At 39.1% G+C, this 21,783-nt stretch overlaps 1 protein-coding gene across 10 annotated transcripts in view; it reads right to left on the bottom strand.

The window, feature by feature from the left end:
- The window catches only part of LOC105468432 (THO complex subunit 2), a 133,489-nt gene that overhangs the window by 101,358 nt on the left and 10,348 nt on the right, over window positions 1-21,783 (bottom strand). For all 10 annotated transcript variants that reach the window (XR_979477.3, XM_011718576.3, XM_011718577.2 and 7 more), the window contains exons 2-4: window positions 10,135-10,193; window positions 4,399-4,490; window positions 379-430 (exon numbers count right to left, since the gene is read on the bottom strand). Coding sequence is in view for 9 of the 10 variants with exons in the window: in XM_011718576.3 (XP_011716878.2) it covers window positions 379-430; window positions 4,399-4,490; window positions 10,135-10,193 (203 nt within the window). In the remaining variant the exon portion in view is untranslated. The remainder of the gene's footprint in view (window positions 1-378; window positions 431-4,398; window positions 4,491-10,134; window positions 10,194-21,783) is intronic.

The raw sequence follows: 21,783 nt of genomic DNA, 5'->3' as shown, positions 1-21,783 counted from the left end.
AAGAGTACAATAGCAAAGTATTTCTTGAGTGTCCTAAGTATGAGATTCTGACATCATTCATTGAAAACCTGCATTAAATAAGATTATTTGGTTACCAAAATCTCAGAAAACTTGGCCTTTTAACTTGAAATAACTTAATTTAGCTCAAATTTATACAAATCTACACTGTCAAAAACTCAAACAATCTGAATTATACCTCTAAAGCTTGTTTATAACATTATGACATTTGACTTATATTGCTATATTCTCTACAAAGAATCAATTTGCTTCGAGATTTGCAGAAACATTTGTAAAATTCTTAGTTTAAAACATTTTATTTAACAAACATTTGACTTACCAAACAGCACATTACAGGTGAAATAAAGGCTTAATACCTACCTAATATGCAGAATACATCAGCAAGAATGGAGGGCATATCCTCACGAAATTCCTAATTTTAAAAATATAATTACAGTAAATAGCAAAAAAGCACACAGCAAGTATTAGGGTTTCATAATAACACTCTTCTGTGAAACTTAGAAACAAAAAACGGCTGGGAGCAGTGGCTCACACCTGCAATCCCAGCACTTTGGGAGGCCAAGGAGGGCAGAAGACTCGAGCCCAAAAGTTTGAGACCAGCCTGGACCACGTGATGAAATCCCATCTCTACAAAAAAAAAAAAAAAAAAAAAATTAGCCAGGCATGATGGCGCACTAGCTACTCCGGAGGCTGAGGTGGGAGGATCATTTGAGCCTGGGAGGTGGAAGCTGCAGTGAGCCAAGATCGCACCACTGCACTCCAGCCTGGGCAACAGAGGAAACTCTGACTTTAAAAAAAAAAAAAAATTTATTTCCAGGTGAAGCTGAAAAAATTTTTTAAAAAAACCAAAAACCCCATCATTATATTGACAAATATTAAAATTCTTCAAGTAAACTTTCATAACAAAGAGGAAGATAATGTTTGCAAAAAATGTTTACGTCTGCCATGAAATAACTTGATTAAAAAACGGAAACCTAAACAAGCACTTTGGGAAATATTAAAGAGCACAAACGAGTAACATTTTTCCAATGAGGTTTCATTTTAGAAATCACATGAATTTAGAGTACCTCATACCTACCTAAAGGAAGACTGTTAAAAATGGTACATTTTTCACCCAAGACTTTAAATGTTGTGCTCATGCCTGAGTCAACATTTGATCTATGCAAAAATCATAATGGTATCAGAAAAACAGAAATCTTGAAAATACAAAACCAGCTAAAAAGCTAAAAGCTGGTTTGGGGGGGTTGTTTTTTAGTTTCAGGAGGTACATGTACAGGTTCGTTACATGAATATATTTCGTAATGCTGGGGTTTGGATTTCTATCGAATCCATCATCCAAATAGTGAACACAGTACTGAATAGGTAGTTTTTCAACCCTTATTCCTCCTCCTCCCTCTCCCCTTTTTTAGAGCTCAATGTTCTCTTTATTTTCTTTATTCACTCTTGTAGCCTTTGGGGAAAATGACCCAAAATCGGGCCAGGCACAGTGGCTCACACCTGTAATCCTAGCACTTTGGGAGGCCAAGGCAGGCGGATCACAAGGTCAAGAGTTCAAGACCAGCCTGGTCAACATGGTGAAACCCTGTCTCTACTAAGAATACAAAAATTAGCCGGGTGTTGTGGCATGCGCCTGTAATCCCAGCTACTCGGGAGGCTGAGGCAGGAGAATTGTTTGAACCTGGGAGGCGGAGGTTGTAGTGAGCTGAGACTGTGTCATTGCACTCCAGCCTGGGTGACAGAGCAAGACACCGTCTTGGGGAAAAAAAAAAAAAAAAGAAAGAAAAAGAAAAGAAAAGAAAAGGACCCTCCTGTTTCTGAATAAAAACTTCAGTATTATTCTAGACTTGTCTCTTGACTTTCTACTCCCACACTCAATTTTAGGGCTATTTTCCATTAGAAGGGATCATAGTTCACTTATTGCAGTTAACAGTTTGCTGGCAGTACAGCAACCCTAAAATTAGCCTATTTTCAGAAACTAAAGGAAATTCTAAAGAAAAATCTGGCAGCTGCAAAGAAATGCACAAGATACTCTTCTGTGGGTAAGATACTGGACAGTGTATAGTACTAAGAGAAAGCCATGACAAAGACAATTAAGCAGCAGAAGTATCTATAAAAACATCATTAAGTATTCAAAAGAAAGAAGCTATGTAAGAACCAAACATACATACATAAAATTCACTTGAACTATCCATTTTCAATAAATGGAAAAAGAATCAGAATCAGATCCCATAAACAAACTAAAACCTATACCAATGCTCAATTTACAAAATGAAATAACCTTGTCAATCAGATTTTAGCCTCAAATTTCTTAAGGGCTCTGAACTCTGGTTACGTCTATTTAAATGCAAGTACTCAGGCCACTTGAAGATCAGAAATATAGTAAGATAAGAGTTTTCAAAAATGAAAAATTAGTTATTTAAGAAAGATTGGCAGCAACTGAATTTTTTTAACATTAAAAGAAAAAAAAGGAAATAGACTACTCCAGCATGAACTAATGCTGTTGTTATCAGTTGGAGATAATTTAGAGACAAAAGGGAAACTCACTGAATTCCTACTGCTCAAATACACCCCAATATGGGGTGGAAATCACAACAGCTAAACTTAGAATTTCCTTAAGACTATCCCTGGGAAAGCACAAAAAACATACAAATATTACCTCCCCTGACAGAAAAAAAGGCTACAGAAGATTAAAGAAACACAGTAAGAGAAGTTCAGATTGAGACCAAGAAGCTTCAATTCCCACACCTTAATAAAACCTATTATAAAAGCTATTCTGAATTTTATTTATATACAAGTTCATTATAAATGTATATATACATACACACACACAAGATAATTTTATTCATATACAAGTTTAAAAACCAGCTTAATAATAAAAGAACAGCACACCACTCATAAAACCTCAAGCTTAACTACTGGTTTACAATGTGAAAGCCCATCTTCCAATTCAAATGCCAAACCACCATGAAAAACATTTGGTCTGAATCTAACTTAAATTCTCCAAAGAAAGAGTGAAACAGAATAACCATGTAAAAGGGTTTTTTTTAATCTAGTCAATTTTTTTTAAACCATAAGTAAATGAAAACTGGCACCAAGTGAATGTTAGAGCCAAGCAATAGCAATTTAAAATAATTTAATCCTCAATTTTTAAAATATATTTAATTTCTAAACATAACTACAAACAAAAAAATGACTTATATTGAGAGAAAAATATTTTAGCCAATTTATGTTTTTAGAGTGGCGTTTTTAATTAAGGATCCCTTAATTTCTTTTTTTTTTTTTAAATTATACTTTAAGTTCTAGGATACATGTGCACAATGTGCAGATTTGTTACATATGTATACATGTGCCATGTTGGTGTGCTGCACCCATTAACTCATCATTTACATTAGGTATATCTCCTAATGCTATCCCTCTCCCCTACCCCCACCCATGGATACCTTAATTTCATTACAGCACAGCCTTTTTTTTTTTCCCCTACCAGCTTACCTGATATTTCCTACTTTAGTAACAACCAGATAAAAAGATTAAACTATCTGTGTTCCTGTCTGGCAAAAACGGCTTACCAATATCATCTTAAAACATCCACTACTGGCCGGGCGCGGTGGCTCAAGCCTGTAATCCCAGCACTTTGGGAGGCCGAGACGGGCGGATCATGAGGTCAGGAGATCGAGACCATCCTGGCTGACACGGTGAAACCCCGTCTCTACGAAAAAATACAAAAACCTAGCCGGGCGAGGTGGCGGGCGCCTGTAGTCCCAGATACTCGGGAGGCTGAGGCAGGAGAATGGCGTGAACCCGGGATGTGGAGCTTGCAGTGAGCCGAGATCTGGCCACTGCACTCCAGCCTGGGCGGCAGAGCTAGACTCCGTCTCAAAAAAAAAAAAAAAAAAAAAATCCACTACTGGCCGGGCGCGGTGGCTCAAGCCTGTAATCCCAGCACTTTGGGAGGCCGAGACGGGCGGATCACTGGGTCAGGAGATCGAGACCATCCTGGCTAACACGGTGAAACCCTGTCTCTACTAAAAAATAAAAAAAACTAGCCGGGCGAGGTGGCGGGCGCCTGTAGTCCCAGCTACTCAGGAGGCTGAGACAGGAGAATGGCCCGAACCCGGGAGGCGGAGCTTGCAGTGAGCTGAGATCCGGCCACTGCACTCCAGCCTGGGCGACAGAGCAAGACTCCGTCTCAAAAAAAAAAAACATCCACTACTCCCTTCCATAGTTTTGAGGGGAAAAAAGAAAAAAAAAAAGAAAATTTTAAAAATCCATCCACTACTCTAATTTTGAATAAAATACAAGTTATAAACTTCAGGGATCTTTGTGTCAAAGCAAAAGATATATAACAACTATTAACTTAAAAATATGTATATACATACTTACACTAATGTCATTAAGAACATTAGATGCCTGTTCATGCTTTAAATTTCCTTTAATTACATGATATGACAACTCATAGAGAGCTTGCTGGAAATCTGTTGAACATAAGAGAAATAAATGTAAGGATACAGTCTCTTGAACATGAAAAGTAAATCTATATATTTCCTACTTCTCAGAATTATTATAAACATCAATAATGAAAAAATATAATTCTAACGCTTTTCCTCTAGCACTTTTTTCTTTTTCACAAAAACATAAAATTAAAAGGTTAGAAAAATGTTAACCACCTCTCCACTACTATAACTACAGCTTGAGCATTTCTTTCCAGTTTTTTCTGTATGTCTACAGATTTTACATATTTAAATTCACCATGCACATCATATAGCATTCTGATTCCCCCCAAAACACTTTTAAAGCATTTTTTCATGCTACTCAAGTCTCTCTAATTATTTTCAATGAACTCTAGCGAGTGGATTTAAACCAATCATTCTCCTCACTAGTAGACTTCCGATATATTCTCAATTCAATCTCAGGGCTATAGTGACAACAGATAAAGAGTAGCAGTAAATATACTACCGAGTTTTAACCATACCCTAGAGTGAGAGAAGTTTCTCCCCAAATCTAAAATCTCTTTGTCCCATAAAAATCTAACAAAAAATACATGTATAAAATGGTAGTTCTATGATAACTGTCAACCACAAGTAGCAACATTCACTATTAATTACCACAGTCCCCTTTCCTGAAGAAAGATATTTTGGTTTTGGAATGGGTAGTTAGTGGCCAGGTGAACACCTCCTTCTGGTCATCTTTTTTTTTTAAGTCCCATGTACTAAAAACTCTACCTCCTTCCAATCATGAGAAAGTAGTTAAACAAGAAGCTTTAAAGATGCTAATGTAAAATAAAGTCTATTTATAATCTACTTTTGAGCAGAAGCAAATTTTTTTCAGAACCAAACAGCAAGTTAAAAAATCAAATATTTTAAAAATCTTCTTAGCCAGGTGCAGTGGCTCACACCTATAATACCAGCACTTTGTGGAGCCAAGGCAGGAGGATGGCTTGAGCCTAGGAGATCGAAACCAGCCTGGGCAACATAGGGAGACCTCATCTCTACTAAAAAAAGAGAAAAAAAATTAGCCAGGTGTGGTGGCGTGCACCTGTTATGCCAGCTACTTGGGAGGCTGAGGCGGGAACTTGAGCCCAGGAGACTTCCAGAAGTTGCAATTAGTTGTGATAGCACCACTGTCTCAAAAATAAAATTTAAAAAAAACTTCTCCCCTGCTATGACTCCTAGCCACAAAAAAGAACATAATAGAAATCAAAATGTATATAAATCCCCCCTTAATGAAAATACTATTTTGCAGTAAAATTAACTTGTTCATTAAATCATTTGCTATTGCTATTGCTAATAATTATTCCAAGTATTTATGAAGAATTATTTATTAAATATATTCTGCCTATTTTACAACTATATCTTCATTGTGCTTTTAAATAAACAATATAAAAACAAAGGAAAAAATTTCTATTTTTTGGTATCGTAGGTATAAGAGGTCAACTTCATGCTTTGTATTTCCATGAATAAAATGCTTTACAACAAACAATACTTATTTAAAATTTTCCAGACAATTAAGGTGGGGTTTTTTTTTTTTTTTTTTTTTTTTTAAGCAATCAGAGGAACAAAATAGCCAATTATCAAAAACTAAGGTCCCGTGAGAATATGTCCTCTGGTACTCATAGCGAACCAGGGAAGTCTAATCTTAATCACAGAAGGAGATTAAAATAGAGAACAAGTGACCTGGGTCATTTTGCTGACACTAAAGTGACATAAAAACAATCATACTGTGATCCACACAGCAGCAACGATAGTTCTCAAATCACAAGTTTTCTTTTTTTCTTTTGAGACACAGTCTCGCTCTCCAGGCTGGGGTACAGTGGCGCAATCTTGGCTCACTGCAACCTCTGCCTCCTGGGTTCAAGCGCTTCTCCAGCCTCAGCCTCCCGAGTGACTGCAATTACAGGCGTCCGCCACCAAGCCCAGCTAATTTTTATATTTTTGGTAGAGACAGGGCTTCACCATGTTGACCAAGCTGGTCTTGAACTCCTGACCTCAAGTGATCTGCCCGCTTTGGTCTCCCAAAGTGCTGGGATTATATGCGTGAGCCACCACGCCTGGCCTAATTCACGAGTTTTCTAAATGCCTATTTAAGAATGGTTGGGAACTCCTACTGTGTTTTATCCATAGAAACTGTAAGTGGTGGTTTAAAACTATCAGGCTAGTTCCACAGAAACCTATAAAATCTATATTGCGGGTGAAAAACTTTACATTTACAATGAGGAGGAAAACTTATAACCCTTATAGTTATCCACAAAAAATTCAATAAAATATTTTATCTTAACGCTAACACTTCAGAAAGAGTAGTTTTAAGAATGGCCACCAGAGGCCAGGCACGGTGGCTACACCTGTAATCCCAGCACTTTGGGAGGCCAAGGCAGGCGGATCACAAGGTCAGGAGATCGAGACCATCCTGGCTAACACGGTGAAACCCTGTTTCTACTAAAAATACAAAAAATTAGCCGGGCGTGGTGGCGGGCGCCTGTAGTCCCGGCTACTTGGGAGGCTGAGGCAGGAGAATGGCGTGAACCCAGGAGGCGGAGCTTGCAGTGAGCCAAGATCGCACCACTGCACTCCAGCCTGGGCAACAGAGCAAGACTCTATCTCAAAAAAAAAAAAAAATTAAAAAAAAGAATGGCCACTAGAAGGTACTTCTAGAGATTCTTAGTTTTTGCAGGGTTTGAATGTTGAAGACACCAATTCTTGGTTATGTCTAATAATATTACTAGTACTACTCATGTTTGTTTTTTTTAAACAATAATGTACTGTTTATTTTCAAATAGCTAGAAGGGATTTTGAATTTTCCCAACACAAAGAAATGATAAATGTTTGAGGTGATACACTAATTATACTAATTTGATCATTACACATTATATACACATATCAAAATATCACACTGTACCCCAATTACTCATGTTTATTAGCCATCCTTACAGTGTTGTTTCATTGGCAGTGGTTGGGGTGGGGGGAAGGTGATTTATAAAAGAAACAAGGAGAAGCAGTGTGTGCAAGGGAAACTGCCTGCCTGAAATGAAATTAATTCAAAGGAAGGGCAGAAAGAGAAAGGTCAGAGGGAACACTGCCCAAACACAAACCCCTAAGACAGAAAAGAGATTCTGAAGGAATGATATTCAGTCAGTTTCCTGCTAGGACAACAAACTGGAGCCCCTCAAACCAAAGCCTGACTGTTGACAGAGATCAGCCAAGGAGTGAGTATATGTGTTAAGGAAACAAGCAAGGGTAAGAGAAGGAGAGCACTGGCAATTCTGCCAATAAGGCCACACTCATAACTATTTCTGGTTTCACATGTGAATCAGAACCATGCAAATAAACAATAACCTAATAGTTATTAAAGATCCAGAGTCACATTGTTACACTATTTACACTATCATTTATTGAAAATTCTTCTATTTTATCCACCTAATGTTTCTATTAAACAAGATCAAAGTTAACTGAGATGTTAAAAACTGATTTTAAACACGGGGAAGAAAAAAGATAAAGTACCCAAGTATTTTTAGAAAGGAGTCTTTCTGTACATTCTTACACTTCAGACAGTCAACTAACTTAAACAAGAATACATTACTGTCTATCAACCTCAAAAATCTTTTGAGTGATCATGCAATTTTATAAGCAGGATAAACAAGAAAATAATTTGGGGATGGCAGGCTAGGAATGTTAATTCTTAAAACAGGTCTTACCCATATGACAGGGTAAAAAATGGCTTTTTCATTTGTTAAAAAAAACATTTTTCACTCACACATCCAAATGTTCTTTTTATGAGACAAGGTCTGTCACCCAGGCTGGAGTGGTGTGATCTTGGCTCACTACAACTTCTGCCTCCCGGGTTCAAGCGATTCTCGTACCTCAGCCTCCTGAGTAGCTGGGATTACAAGCGCACGCCATCACACGCGGCTATTTTGTTTGTTTGTTTGTTTTTTGGTTTTTGGTTTTTTTTTTTTGGTAGAGATGGAGTTTCACCATATTGGCCAGGCTGGTCTCGAACTCCTGACCTCAAGTGATCTACCCACCTCAGCTTCCCAAAGTGCTAGGATTACAGGCATGAGCCACCACACCCTGCCCAAATGTTCTTTAAAAAGTATATTCTCAGCTATGCAAGGTGGCTCATGACAGTAATCCCAACAATTTGGGAGCCTGAGGCAAAAGGACTGCTTGAGGCCAATATGAGACCAGCCTGGGCAATATAGCAAGATACCTCATCTCTACAAAAAAATAAATTAAAAAAATAAGGCTGGGCATGGTGGTTCACACCTGTAATCCCAGAACTTTGGGAGGCCGAGGCGGGAGGATCACCTGAGGTCAGGAGTTCAAGACCAGCCTGACCAACATGGTGAAACCCCATCTCTACTAAAAATACAAAATTAGTCAGGCATGGTATCACATGCCTGTAATCCCAGCTACTCAGGAGGCTGAGGCAAGAGAATCGCTTGAACCCAGGAGGCAGAGGTTGCAGTGAGCAGAGATTGCACCATTGCACTCCAGCCTGGTCAACAAGAGTGAAACTCCATCTCAAACAATAAATAAATAAATAAGCAAGGAGCGGTGTTGCACACTTGCAGTCCCAGCTACTTGGGAATCTGAAGTGGCAGGATCGCTTGAGCCCAGTTTGAAGCTGCAGTGAGCTATGATTACACCACCACTGCATTACAGCCTGGGCAATGGAAAGAAACCCTGTCTCCTTTAAAAAAAAAAAAAAAAAAAAAAGACAGAAAAAAAAAAGAAAATATATTCTCTCTTATGAAAGTTATAACTTTTGGTGGAACAAAAATAAGCATATATATATATGTAAAATTCTGTTCTTAATCTTCTATTCACAAAAGCATAATTTAAATGACCATAATACATTTTATCTAATGCTTTTGCCTTCAAATAGAATATCAGTTATAAAAATGTATTTTCTAATCTAAAAAAATACTGTGGGTTTTACCCCCAACAATACTACAAATGTAAATGCTTTACACTTACTAGACACAATCGCTTTTAGTTTTGTCCCTCCTTTGCCAAATCCACATGTCTAATTTTAAATTAATAAAACGTTAAATAGTAAAATCTTTTGAAACTAAAGATACTGGAAAATTATAATATATACTATTTAATTATATAATATTTTATTTAATAAATCATATCTGTGATATGCAATAAACAACTCCTTTGTTTGAATGTTTTCCATGACAACTGCCTTTAACAAGATCCCCAGACACCACCTGAACATAACCAGCTGTAGTAAAAACACTGAACCTCAGTTTCTGGAAATTTTCTAGTGCAAATAAGATCAGAACAATTTTTCTTTCCATGCTATCTTTTCTGTCATATTTATGATTGATACAGCTAACAACTGCTGAAATTTAGCTAAATATACCAAGCCCCAATTACAAAAGTCAAGCAATATCATATCATTATAATGCAGGTCAAATAACATCGGTATACAGAGATATATATAGTCTTACTGTAATTACAGTTTTAATCCTGACTATAATATAACCATGTAAAACCTTTATGTAATGTGAACTATCTTACACCTTTTGTTTTCATACCTAACAATGAATAGAAAGCAGACAGTTACTAATTTTAATCAAGCCAAAAATAACTAAGATACTTTTAAAAATCTTACCTCTATACGTCGAACTATCATGGCTTTTATTTTCACTGAGGATCCGACATAAATGCAAACTAGAATAAAATAGAAAACATTTCAATTTCCACCATAACATGAGATGATGCTTATAGAGCAAATTATATCAACTGGCAAGTAAAAAAAAAATTTTAATCAGGCATTTATTCTGCCTTTCATATACAAACTGTACCACTGGTAACTCATAGAAGATTAAAACTATCTCTGTAGTAATAAAGAAGGAATTATGAAATTAGAATATCACCATTTTAAGATCCCTAATTAATTACAGAATCTAGGCCAGGCGCGGTGGCTCACGCCTGTAATCTCAGCACTTTGGGAGGCCGAGGCGGGCGGATCACGAGGTCAGGGGATTGAGAAAATCCTGGCGAACACGGTGAAACCCTGTCTCCACTAAAAATACAAAAAAACTAGCCAGGTGTGGTGGCGGGCACCTGTAGTCCCAGCTACTAGGGAGGCTGAGGCAGGAGAATGGCGTGAACCCGGGAGGCAGAACTTGCAGTGAGCCAAGATCACGCCACTGCACTCCAGCCTGGGCGACAGAGCGAGACTCCGTCTCAAAAAAAAAAAAAAAAAACAAAAACCATTACAGAATCTAGGCATCTACCAATGGCTGCTCACATTACAAAAAGAGGCCAGGCACGGTGGCTCACACCTGTAATCCTAGCACTTTGGGAGGCCAAGGCGGGAGGATTGCCTGAGCTCTGGAGTTCAAGACCAGCTTGGGCAACACAATGAAACCCCGTCTTTACTAAAATACAAAAGAAATTAGTTGGGCGTGGTGGCATGCACCTGTAATCCCAGCTACTAGGGAGGCTGAGGCAAGAGAATTGCTTGAACCCAGGAGGCAGAGTGAGCCAAGATCGTGCCACTGCACTGCAGCCTGGCAACAGAGCAAGACTCCGTCTCTACAAAAAAAAAAAAGAAAGAAAGAAAAGAAAAGAAAAGAAAAAGAGACTATGAAACATTATGTGCCTCCAGATTCTGATGAAAGAAAATACCATGCAGGTTGGGCATGGTGGCTTACACCTGTAATCCCAGCACTTTGGGAGGCCAAGACAGGCAGATAGCTTGAGCCCAGAGGTCAAGACCAGCCTGGGAAACATGGTGAAACCCTGTCTCAACAAAAAATACAAAAATTAGCCTGGCATGGTGGCTCACGCTTGCACTCCCAGCTACTCGGGAGGCTGGGGTGAAAAAATCATCTGAGCCCAGGAAATTGAGGCTGCAGTGAACCATGACTGCTCGCTCCACTGTACTCCAGCCTGGACAACAGAAAAAAAAAAAAGAAAAAGAAAAAAGAAAAAAAGGGAAAAAAGAAAAGAAAGCATCACCCACCTATGAAATTGTCTGGGGGGGGGAAGTGTAAATCAAAATCTGATCAAGCCATCTAGATCCAACTACCAATTTACATAAAAAGACCACAGAGAAATATATTAAGAGATACCATAGGGATACAGTCACCAAAATTCAAACTGTGGGAAAATCTAACAGAGAGTGACCCAATCTCTTGAACAAACAAATTGCAAGGAAAAATATAATAAAATATAAAAGAAGAGTACAAGAGAGGAAAAGAGGAACAGAAGAGCTACAAGACAGAAAAACAATTAACAAAATGGCAGTAGTTAAGTCCTTTCCTGTCAGTAATTAATTACCTTAAATGTAACATCTAACTCCACATTCAAAAGACAAAGTATCTAAATTGATTTTTTTATTTTTTTTTTTATTTTTTTTGAGAGGGAGTCTCGCTCTGTCACCCAGGCTGGAGTGCGGTGGCCGGATCTCAGCTCACTGCAAGCTCCGCCTCCCGGGTTCACGCCATTCTCCTGCCTCAGCCTCCCGAGTAGCTGGGACTATAGGCGCCCGCCACCTCGCCCGGCTAGTTTTTTGTATTTTTTAGTAGAGACGGGGTTTCACCGTGTTAGCCAGGATGGTCTCGATCTCCTGACCTCGTGATCCGCCCGTCTCGGCCTCCCAAAGTGCTGGGATTACAGGCGTGAGCCACCGCGCTCGGCCTAAATTGATATTTTTTAAGACAAGCTATTTTTTTTAAAGCTGTATGCTGTCTACAAGAAACTTCTTTTACATTTAAGGACACAGACAGGCTGAAAGTGAAAGGATGGATAAAGATAATCCATTCAAATGTTAGCCAAGAGAGAACAGGGGTGCCTATGCTTATATTAGACAAAATATACTTTGAAAATATAACAATTATAAATATATACACATACCACATCAGAGGACAAAAGCATATGAATATATGTGACACAGAACTGAAGAAATAAATAGACATCAACACAGTAATAGTAGGGAATTTCAATACACTACTTTCCATAGAATATCTAGACAAAAGATCAGTAAGGAAACAGAAGACTTGAATAATACTACAGACCGAATGGATTTAACAGACCTATCCATAACATGCCACCCAAGATAAGGAGACTACATTCTTCTCAAGCACACACAAACCTTTTTCCAAGCTCTAACATGTGATCTAACCTTCTGATCACATTAGATATCACAAAAAAATAACACATTTTAAAAGACAGAAATTCCAAGTATCTTTTCCAAACACAATGGAATAAAACTAGATATCAATACCAGAAAGAAAACTGGAAAGTTCACAAATATGTAGAAATTAAACACATTCTTGAACAACCAAAGAATCAAAGAACAAAATCAAGAAGGAAATTAGGAATTATCTTGAGACAAATGAAAATGAAAACATAAATACCAAAACTTACGAGATATACCAAAAGCAGTTCAAAAGAGGAAATTTGTAGCAATAATTTTTTTTTTTTTTTTTTTAAAACACAGTATCTCATTCTATCACCCAGGCTGGACTGCAATGGCAAAATCTTGGCTCACTGCAGCCTCAATCTTCTGGGCTCAAGTGATTCCCCCCACCTCAGCCTCAGCACCCACCCCCAACACCCCATTAGGTGGGACCACAGGTGCATGCCACCATGCCCAGCTAATTTTGTATATTTTGAAGAGATGGGTTTCACCATGTTACCCAGGCTGTTCTCAAACTCCTGGGCTCAAGCAATCTGCCCACCTCAGCCCAACAAAGTTCTGGGAATACAGGCGTGAGCCACCAAGCCAGCACTATAAATGCCTTTTTTTAAAAAAATCTCAAATAAACCACCTAACTCAAAACTTCAAGGAACTAGAAAAAGTAGAATAAACTAAGCCCAAAGTTAATAGAAGGAAGGAAATAATAAAGATTAGGGCAGAAACAACTGAAATCGAGAATTAAAAAAGAAAACAAAAATCAGCCGGGTGCGGTGGCTCACACTTGTAATCCTAGCACTTTGAGAGGCTGAGGCAGGCAGATAGCTTGATCTTAGGAGTTCGAGACCAGCCTGGGCAGCATGGCAAAACCTTGTCTCTACAAAAAAAACACAAAAAATTAGCTGGGCATGGTGGCCCACACCTGTAGTCCCAGCTACTTGAGGGGCTGAGATAGGAGGATCACTTGAGCCCAGGATGTCAAGGCTGCAGTGAGCCAAGATAGTGCCACTGCACTCCAGCCTGGGTGACAAAGTGAGAACTTATCTCAAAAAAAAAAAGAAAAAAAAATCAATAAAATTAAAAGTTGTTTTTTAAAAAAAGATTAACAAAACTGACAAATCTTTAGCTAGACATTTAATAAAGAAAAAGAAAATGCAAACAAAATTAGAAACAAAAGAAAAAACATTACAACCAATTACACAGAAACAAAAAGGAATACAAGAGGCTAGTACACCATAATACCAGAGCCAGACAAAAACATTACAAGAAAAGAAAATTACAGGTCAATGCCTCTTATAAACACAGATGAAAAAATCCTCAATAAACACCAGCAAACGGAATTTAACAGCACATTAAAAAGATCATTCACCATGATTACAATGGATTTATCCCTGGGAAGCAAGGATGGTACAACATACACTAAATGTGACACATTACATTAACAAAATGAAGGATAAAAATCACTTGATCATCTCCTTAGATGCCGAAAAAGCGTTTGACAAAATTCAATACCCTTTTATGATAAAACTCTCAACAATTAACTAGCCTGCGTGACAGAGCAAGACTCCCTATCAAATAAATATACATACTAACTATAGAATGAATGTTCCTCAACACACACAAAAAAAAGACCATAAATAACAAGCCCACAGCTAACATTATATTCAATGGTGAAAAGTTGAAGGTTTTTCCTCTAAGATCAGGTACATGCCCACTCTCTCCATGTCTATTCAACAGAGTACTAAAAGTCCTTGCCAGAGCAACTGGGCAAAAAGAAGAAATGAAAGTTATCCAAACAAGAAAAGTGAAATTGTCTCTGCTGACAAAATGATCTTATATTTAGAAAATCCTAATGACTACACCATAAAATTGTTAGAAATAAATATGCTGTATCCATCAAGGCAAAAAAAATTTTAAAAAAAGAAATAATAAATAGGGTTAAGTTACAGGATATAAAAATCAACACACAAAAATAGGTAGTGATTCTATATGCTAACAATGAACTACCTGAAAAATAATTTTAATTCCATTTAAAATAGCTATAGCATTGCAAGAATGGCAAAAAGAGAAAAATAATAATAAAAATAAAATAGCTACAAAAAATAAAATACTTAGGAATAAGTTTAACCAAGGAGGTGAAAGATCTATACACCACAAACTATCAAATGCTGATGAAAGAAACTGAAGATGACAAATAAATGAAAAGATATTCCATGTTCATTGATTATAATAATTAAGATTGTTTAAATGTCCATGCTACCCAAAGAGATATAAAGACTCAATGCAATCTCTATCAAAACACCAATGACATTTTTCACAGAAACAGAAAAATCCTAAAAATTTATATGGAACCAGAAAAAAAACGAATAGCAGCCAAGGCAATCTTGAACAAAAAGAAAAAAGCTAGAAGTATCCCACTATTTGACTTCAAGCTACAGTTGGCCCTCTGTATCCAAGGGGGATTGGTTCCAGGACCATCTGCCACACACACCAAATTCACAGATGCTCAAAAGTCCCTTATATATGGCATATATACAGTCATCCTTCTGTGTCCACAGGTTCCGCATCTGCGGATTCAACCAACTGTAGACAGAAAACACTTACAGTCAGTCCTCCATATCCACAGCTTTTGATTTGTTGTTGGTTGAATCTGTGGATGCAGCCAACCAACTAAATGTAAGGCCAGCCAACTATATATTACAAAACTAGGGTAATTAAAACAGCATGGCACTGGCATAAAAATAGACACATCAACTAACGGAATAGAATAGAGAGCCCAGATACTAATCCATGCATTTATAGTCGATTTTCAACAAAGGGTACCAAGAACACATTATGGGGGAAAAGGCAGTCTCTTCAATAAAGAATGCTGGTAAAACTTAATATCCACATACAGAACAATGAAACTGGACACTTACTTCACACCATATACAAAAACCAACTCAAAATGAATTAAAGACTTAAATGTAAGACCTGAAACTATAAAAATCCTAAAAGAAAAAACAGGGGAAGAGCTACACAACATTGGTCTGGGCTACAGTTTTTTAGATTTGACCCCAAAAGCTCAAGTGATTAAAGCAAAAATAGACAAATGGGATTACATCAAACAAAAAAAGTTTCTATGCAGGAGGCCAGGTGCAATGGCTCATACTTATAATCCCAGCACTCTGGGAGGCCAAGGCAGACAGATAACCTGAGGTCAGAAGTTCAAGACAAGCCTGACCAACATGGAGAAATCCTTCTCTACCAAAAATACAAAAATTTTCCGGGCATGGTGGCGCATGCCTGTAATCCCAGCTACTCAGGAGGCTGAGGCAGGAGAATCGCTTGGACCCAGGAGGCAGAGATTGCAACAAGCCAAGATCGCACCACCGCACTCCAGCCTGGAAAGCGAGACTCTGTCTCAAAAAAAAAAAAAAAGTTTCTATACAGGAAAGGAAACAATTAACAGTGTGATGGAGACAACCTATGGATTCGGAGAAAACACTTGCAAGCCAAACATCAAATATGGGTTTAATATCCAAAATATATAAAGAAGTCAAGGGGCCGGGCGCAGTGGCTCACGCCTGTAATCCCAGCACTTTGGGAGGCTGAGACGGGCGGATCACGAGGTCAGGAGAGCAACACCATCCTGGCTAACACGGTGAAACCCCATCTCTACTAAAAAATACAAAAAAATTAGCTGGGCGAGGTGGCGGGTGCCTGTAATCCCAGCTACTCGGGAGGCTGAGGCATGAGAATGGCGTGAACCCAGGAGGCGGAGCTTGCAGTGAGCTGAGATCAGCCACTGCACTCCAGCCTGGGCAACAGAGTGAGACCCTGTCTCAAAAAAAAAAAAATTAAAAAATTAAACATATTCTCAAAATAAAAGAAAATGGTGATGCCAGCCAGGCACAGTGGCCCATGCCTGTAATTTCAGCAATTTGCAAGGCCGAGGCAGGAACATTCGTTGAGGTCAGTTGGAGATCAGCCTGAACAACACAGCAAGACTCTGTCTCTACAAAAAAGAAAAAAAGAAATAGGCATTGTGGTGTGAGTCCTAGCTACTCGGGAGGCTGAAGTGGGAGGATTGCTTGAGTCCAGGATTTCCAGGTTATGATGAGCTATGATTTCACTACAGCACTCCAGCCTGGGCAACAAAGCAAAATGCTATCTCAAAAACAAAAAATAAAAAATAAATAAGCCTGGGTAACAAAGAGACCTCGTCTCCACAAAAAATAAACAAAAACTAGCCAGGCATGGTGGTGCAGGCCTATAGTCCCAGCTACTTGGGAGGCTGAGGTGGGAGGATCACTTGAGCACCAGAGGTGAAGGCTGCAGTGAGCTGAGATCACGCCATGCACTCCAGCCTAGGCAACAGAGTGAGACCCTGTCTCAAAAAAGAAAAAAAAAAAAATAGGCCAGGCCTGTGGCTCACACCTCTAATCCCAGCCTTTTTGGAGGCCAAGGCATGAGAATTGCTTGAGGCCAGGAGTTCAAGACCAGCCTGGGCAATCCAGCAAGACTCCATCTCTACAAAAAAAATTTTTAAATTAGCAGGTCATGGTGGCACATCCCTATAGTCCCAGCCTCTTAGGAGGTTGAGGCAGGAGGATCACTTGAGCCCAAGAGTTCAAGGTTACGGTGAGCTATGATTGCACCACTGCACTCCAGCCTGGGTGACAAAAAGCAAGAGCCTGTCTCTCGAAAAAAATTAAATAAAATAATGCAATTGTTATGAAAAACAGTATAGAGATTCCTCAAAAAATGAAAAGTAGAACTACCATATGATCGAGCATTCCTACTTCTGGGTATTTATCCAAAAAAATTTAAGTCAGGATCTCACAGAGATAGCTGCATTCCTATGTTCACTGCAGCATTATTTACAATAGCCTAGGGGTAGAAACAACCTAAATGTCCACCAACAGAAGAGTGAATAAAGAAAACGTGTTGTATATCAATGAAAGCAAACATTATTCAGCCATAAAAAAAAAAAAGGAAATCCCATCGTGCTACAACGTGGATGAACCTTAAGGACAGTGTACTAAGGTAAGAAGCCAGTCACAGGACAAACACTGTATGATTCTACTTATATAAAGTATCTAATGTAGTCAAACTCAGAAGTGAAAAGTAGAATGATGGTTGTCAGAGGCTGCAGGAAGGGGAAAATGGGGAGTTGGTATATAAGGGATACGAAGTTCAGCTCATAGAATATGAAAAAGATCAGATCAAAAGATCTGCTAACATTGTACTTAGAGTTGACAACATTGTACTGCTCACTTAAAATTTGCTAAGAAGGTAGATTTCATGTTGGGTGTTTTTTTTCCACAATAAAAAAGTTACTTAAAAAGTTGTTAATTTTGTTAAATCCTGAACCCTAAGAACATATTTTGGTTTTTTTGTTTGTTTGTTTGTTTTTTGAGACAGAGTCTTGCTCTGTCACCCAGGCTGGAGTACAGTGGCACGATCTTGGCTCACTACAGCCTCTGCCTCCCAGGCTCAAGCAATCCTCCCGCCTCAGCGTCCTGAGTAACTGGGATTACAGGTGTGCACAACCATGCCTGGCTAATTTTTGTATTTTAAGTAGAGATGGAGTTTCACCATGTTGGCCAGGCCAGTCTCGAACTCCTGACCACAAGTGATCTGCCCACCTTGGCCTCCCAAAGTGCTGGAATTACAGGAGTGAGCCACTGTGCCTGGGAAAGCATGTCTTTTTTTAAGAACACATCCTTTTGGCTGGGTGTGGTGGCTCACACCTGTAATCCCAGCAGTTTGGGAGGCTGAGGAGGGTCGATCACTTGAGGTCAGGACTTCAAGACCAGTCTGACCAACATGGTGAAACCCCATCTCTACTAAAAAATACAAAAATTAGCCGAGCATGGTGGTGCATGCCTGTAGTCCCAGCTACTCGGGAGCCTGAGGCAGCAGAATCGCTTGGACTCAGGAGGCAGAGGTTGCAGTGAGCCGAGATCACGCCACTACACTGCAGCCTAGGCGACAGTGCGAGACTCTATCTCCAAAAAAAAACAAAAAAAAATTAAAAATTAAAAATAACACATCCTTTTAATAGCCTATGTGATGAAATTTAGAAGTTTGCATAAGTAATTTCTGCCACACACCCAAATACAACCACAGTATTTGTCTACAGGTGACGCACCTGTGCGACTATTAGAATTGTAAGCTGAACCAGCTTGATTTTATGAAACACCATTTTTTACTTGAAAGAAAAACAAACTACGGTTATTCAGACATGGGTCTTCCACGTGCATTTTCTCAAAAATGAACCAAGTGAGCCTGTCATTTCAAGGAAAACAGCAGAGTATTTGCTGCTGATGATATGCTTTTACACTGTTGGTGGGGGTGTAAATTAGTTCAACCATTGTGGAAGACAGTGTGGCGATTACCCAAGGATCTAGAACCAGAAATACCATTTGACTCAGCAATCCCATTACTGGGTATATACCCAAAGGATTATAAATCATGCTGCTATAAAGACACATAAACACATATGTTCACTGCAGTACTATTTACAATAGCAAAGAATTGGAACCAACCCAAATGCCCATCAATGATAGGCTGGATAAAGAAAATGTGGCACATATACACCATGGAATACCATGCAACCATAAAAAAGGATGAGTTCATGTCCTTTGCAGGGACATGAATGAAGCTGGAAACCATCATTCTCAGCAAACTAACACAGAAACAAAAAACCAAACACCACATGTTCTCACTCATAAGTGGGAGTTGAACAATGAGAACACAAGGACACAGGGACGGGAACATCACACTGGGGCCTGTTGGGGGTTGAGGAGCAAGGGGAGGGAGAGCATTAGGACAAATACCTAATGCATGCGAGGCTTAAAACCTACATGACGGGTTGATAGGTGCAGCAAACCACCATGGTACATGTGTATCTATGTAACAAACCTGCACATTCTGCACATGTATCCCAGAACGTAAAATTAAAAAAAAAAGAAAGACAGTTGTAACACATGCAGTATAACCCAAAAAGGGCTCAAATACAGACTATAATAAGAACCCCTACAAATCAGTGAAAGAAACTCAAGCAACTCAACAGCAAAAAAGGCAAAAGATATGACAGAGACCTTTCACAAAAAGAAACAAGAACTCCAGGCCAGGCGTGGTGGCTCATGCCTGCAATCCCAGCACTTTCGGAGGCCAAGGCGGGCTGATCACCATAGGCCCGGAGTTCAAGACCAGCCTGCCCAACATGGTGAAACCCCGTCTCTACTAAAAATACAAAAATTAGCCGGGTGTGGTGGCACACACCTGTAATTCCAGCTACTCAGAAGGCTGAGGCACAAGTATCGCTTGAACCCGGAAGGCAGAGGTTGCAGGGAGCTAAGATTGCGCCACCACCACACTCCAAACTGGGCGACAGAGCAAGACTCTGTCTCAAACAACAAAAAATAATAATAATAAGTACTCCAAATGACCAACAACATATAAAAAGATGCTCATGAAAATATAAGCCACAGTAAAATTACATACATATTTACAAAAAATTTAAGTCTGACAATATCAAATGTAGTGACAATGTGAAACAAGGTCAACTCATACACTGCTGGTGGGAGTGTACACTGAAATAGCTTGGCAATATCTAACAGAGCTAAAGTGTAACCTATAACCCAGAGATTCTATACCTAGTATATACTCCACAAAAACACATGCTTGTATACACCAAAACTGTTGTATAATGTTTCTATTGGCACTGTTAGTAATAGCCAAAAACTAGAAGCAACAAAAATGTTTATCAACAAGACAGCATAAAAATAAACACTGGTATACAATGGAGTATCTTGCAACTATGAAAATGAATGAACTAGGCCGGGCGCGGTGGCTCAAGCCTGTAATCCCAGCACTTTGGGAGGCCGAGACGGGCGGATCACGAGGTCAGGAGATCGAGACCATCCTGGCTAACACGGTGAAACCCCGTCTCTACTGAAAAATACAAAAAACTAGCCGGGCAAGGTGGCGGGCGCCTGTAGTCCCAGCTACTCGGGAGGCTGAGGCAGGAGAATGGCGTAAACCCAGGGGGCGGAGCTTGCAGTGAGCTGAGATCCGGCCACTGCACTCCAGCCTGGGCGACACAGCGAGACTCCGTCTCAAAAAAAAAAAAAAAAAAAAGAAAATGAATGAACTAAAAAAAAAGGAAAATCAATGAACTGCAAACATACAATATGGATGAATCTTAAAGTCATAACTGTTGAGCAAAAGCAGCCAGATACAGTAGGATAAATATTCAATTTCATTTATATGAAGTTCAAGAAAAAATTAAACATATTTGGTAATGACACTGCAAAGAAAAGCAAGAAAGTTCCTTTGAGCTGAAGATGCAAGGTTAAAAAAAGAGAAAAATCAAGAAAGAGGAAAACCATAAATGTCAGGATAATGGTTACTACATGGGAGGTGGGAAAGGTTTGATTGGGAACAAATGGTATGTTGCCTTAACCTGGGTGTAAGTTACATGGGGGTGCATCTTACAATGACTCTTTAAGCTCTATATTGAGGTTTCATGACTTCCCTGTATTTTTGTTACATTTCATAATTTAGAAAAAAAATTCTTCCAAGGTGCACAAGGCTTTAAAGAGAGCCAATGAATTCATATAGAAGAGTTTCTTACTCTTTTGTATCTAGTAATCCTTTTTCTAGTCAATGAAACAATTTTAAGACTTAACAGAACCTGTTTATATATCATGTAATCCTTTTTCTAGTCAATGAAACAAATAATTTTAAGACTTAACAGAGCGGCCGGGCGCGGTGGCTCACGCCTGTAATCCCAGCACTTTGGGAGGCCGAGGCGGGCGGATCACAAGGTCAGGAGATCGAGACCGCAGTGAAACCCCGTCTCTACTAAAAATACAAAAAATTAGCCGGGCGTGGTGGCGGGCGCCTGTAGTCCCAGCTACTCAGGAGGCTGAGGCAGGAGAATGGCGTGAACCCAGGAGGCGGAGCTTGCAGTGAGCTGAGATCAGGCCACCGCACTCCAGCCTGGGCGACAGAGCGAGACTCCATCTCAAAAAAAAAAAAAAAAAAAAAAAAGACTTAACAGAACCTGCTTATATATCACATCTAAGGCTAAATAAGATGCCAGATTACAATCATCCACAG

This window comes from Macaca nemestrina, chromosome X, assembly GCF_043159975.1.
Source record: "Macaca nemestrina isolate mMacNem1 chromosome X, mMacNem.hap1, whole genome shotgun sequence".
Classification (NCBI taxonomy): Eukaryota; Metazoa; Chordata; class Mammalia; order Primates; family Cercopithecidae; genus Macaca; species Macaca nemestrina.
The sequence above is the reverse complement of the archived record's forward strand: the minus strand, read 5'-3'. Positions and strand labels throughout refer to the sequence as shown.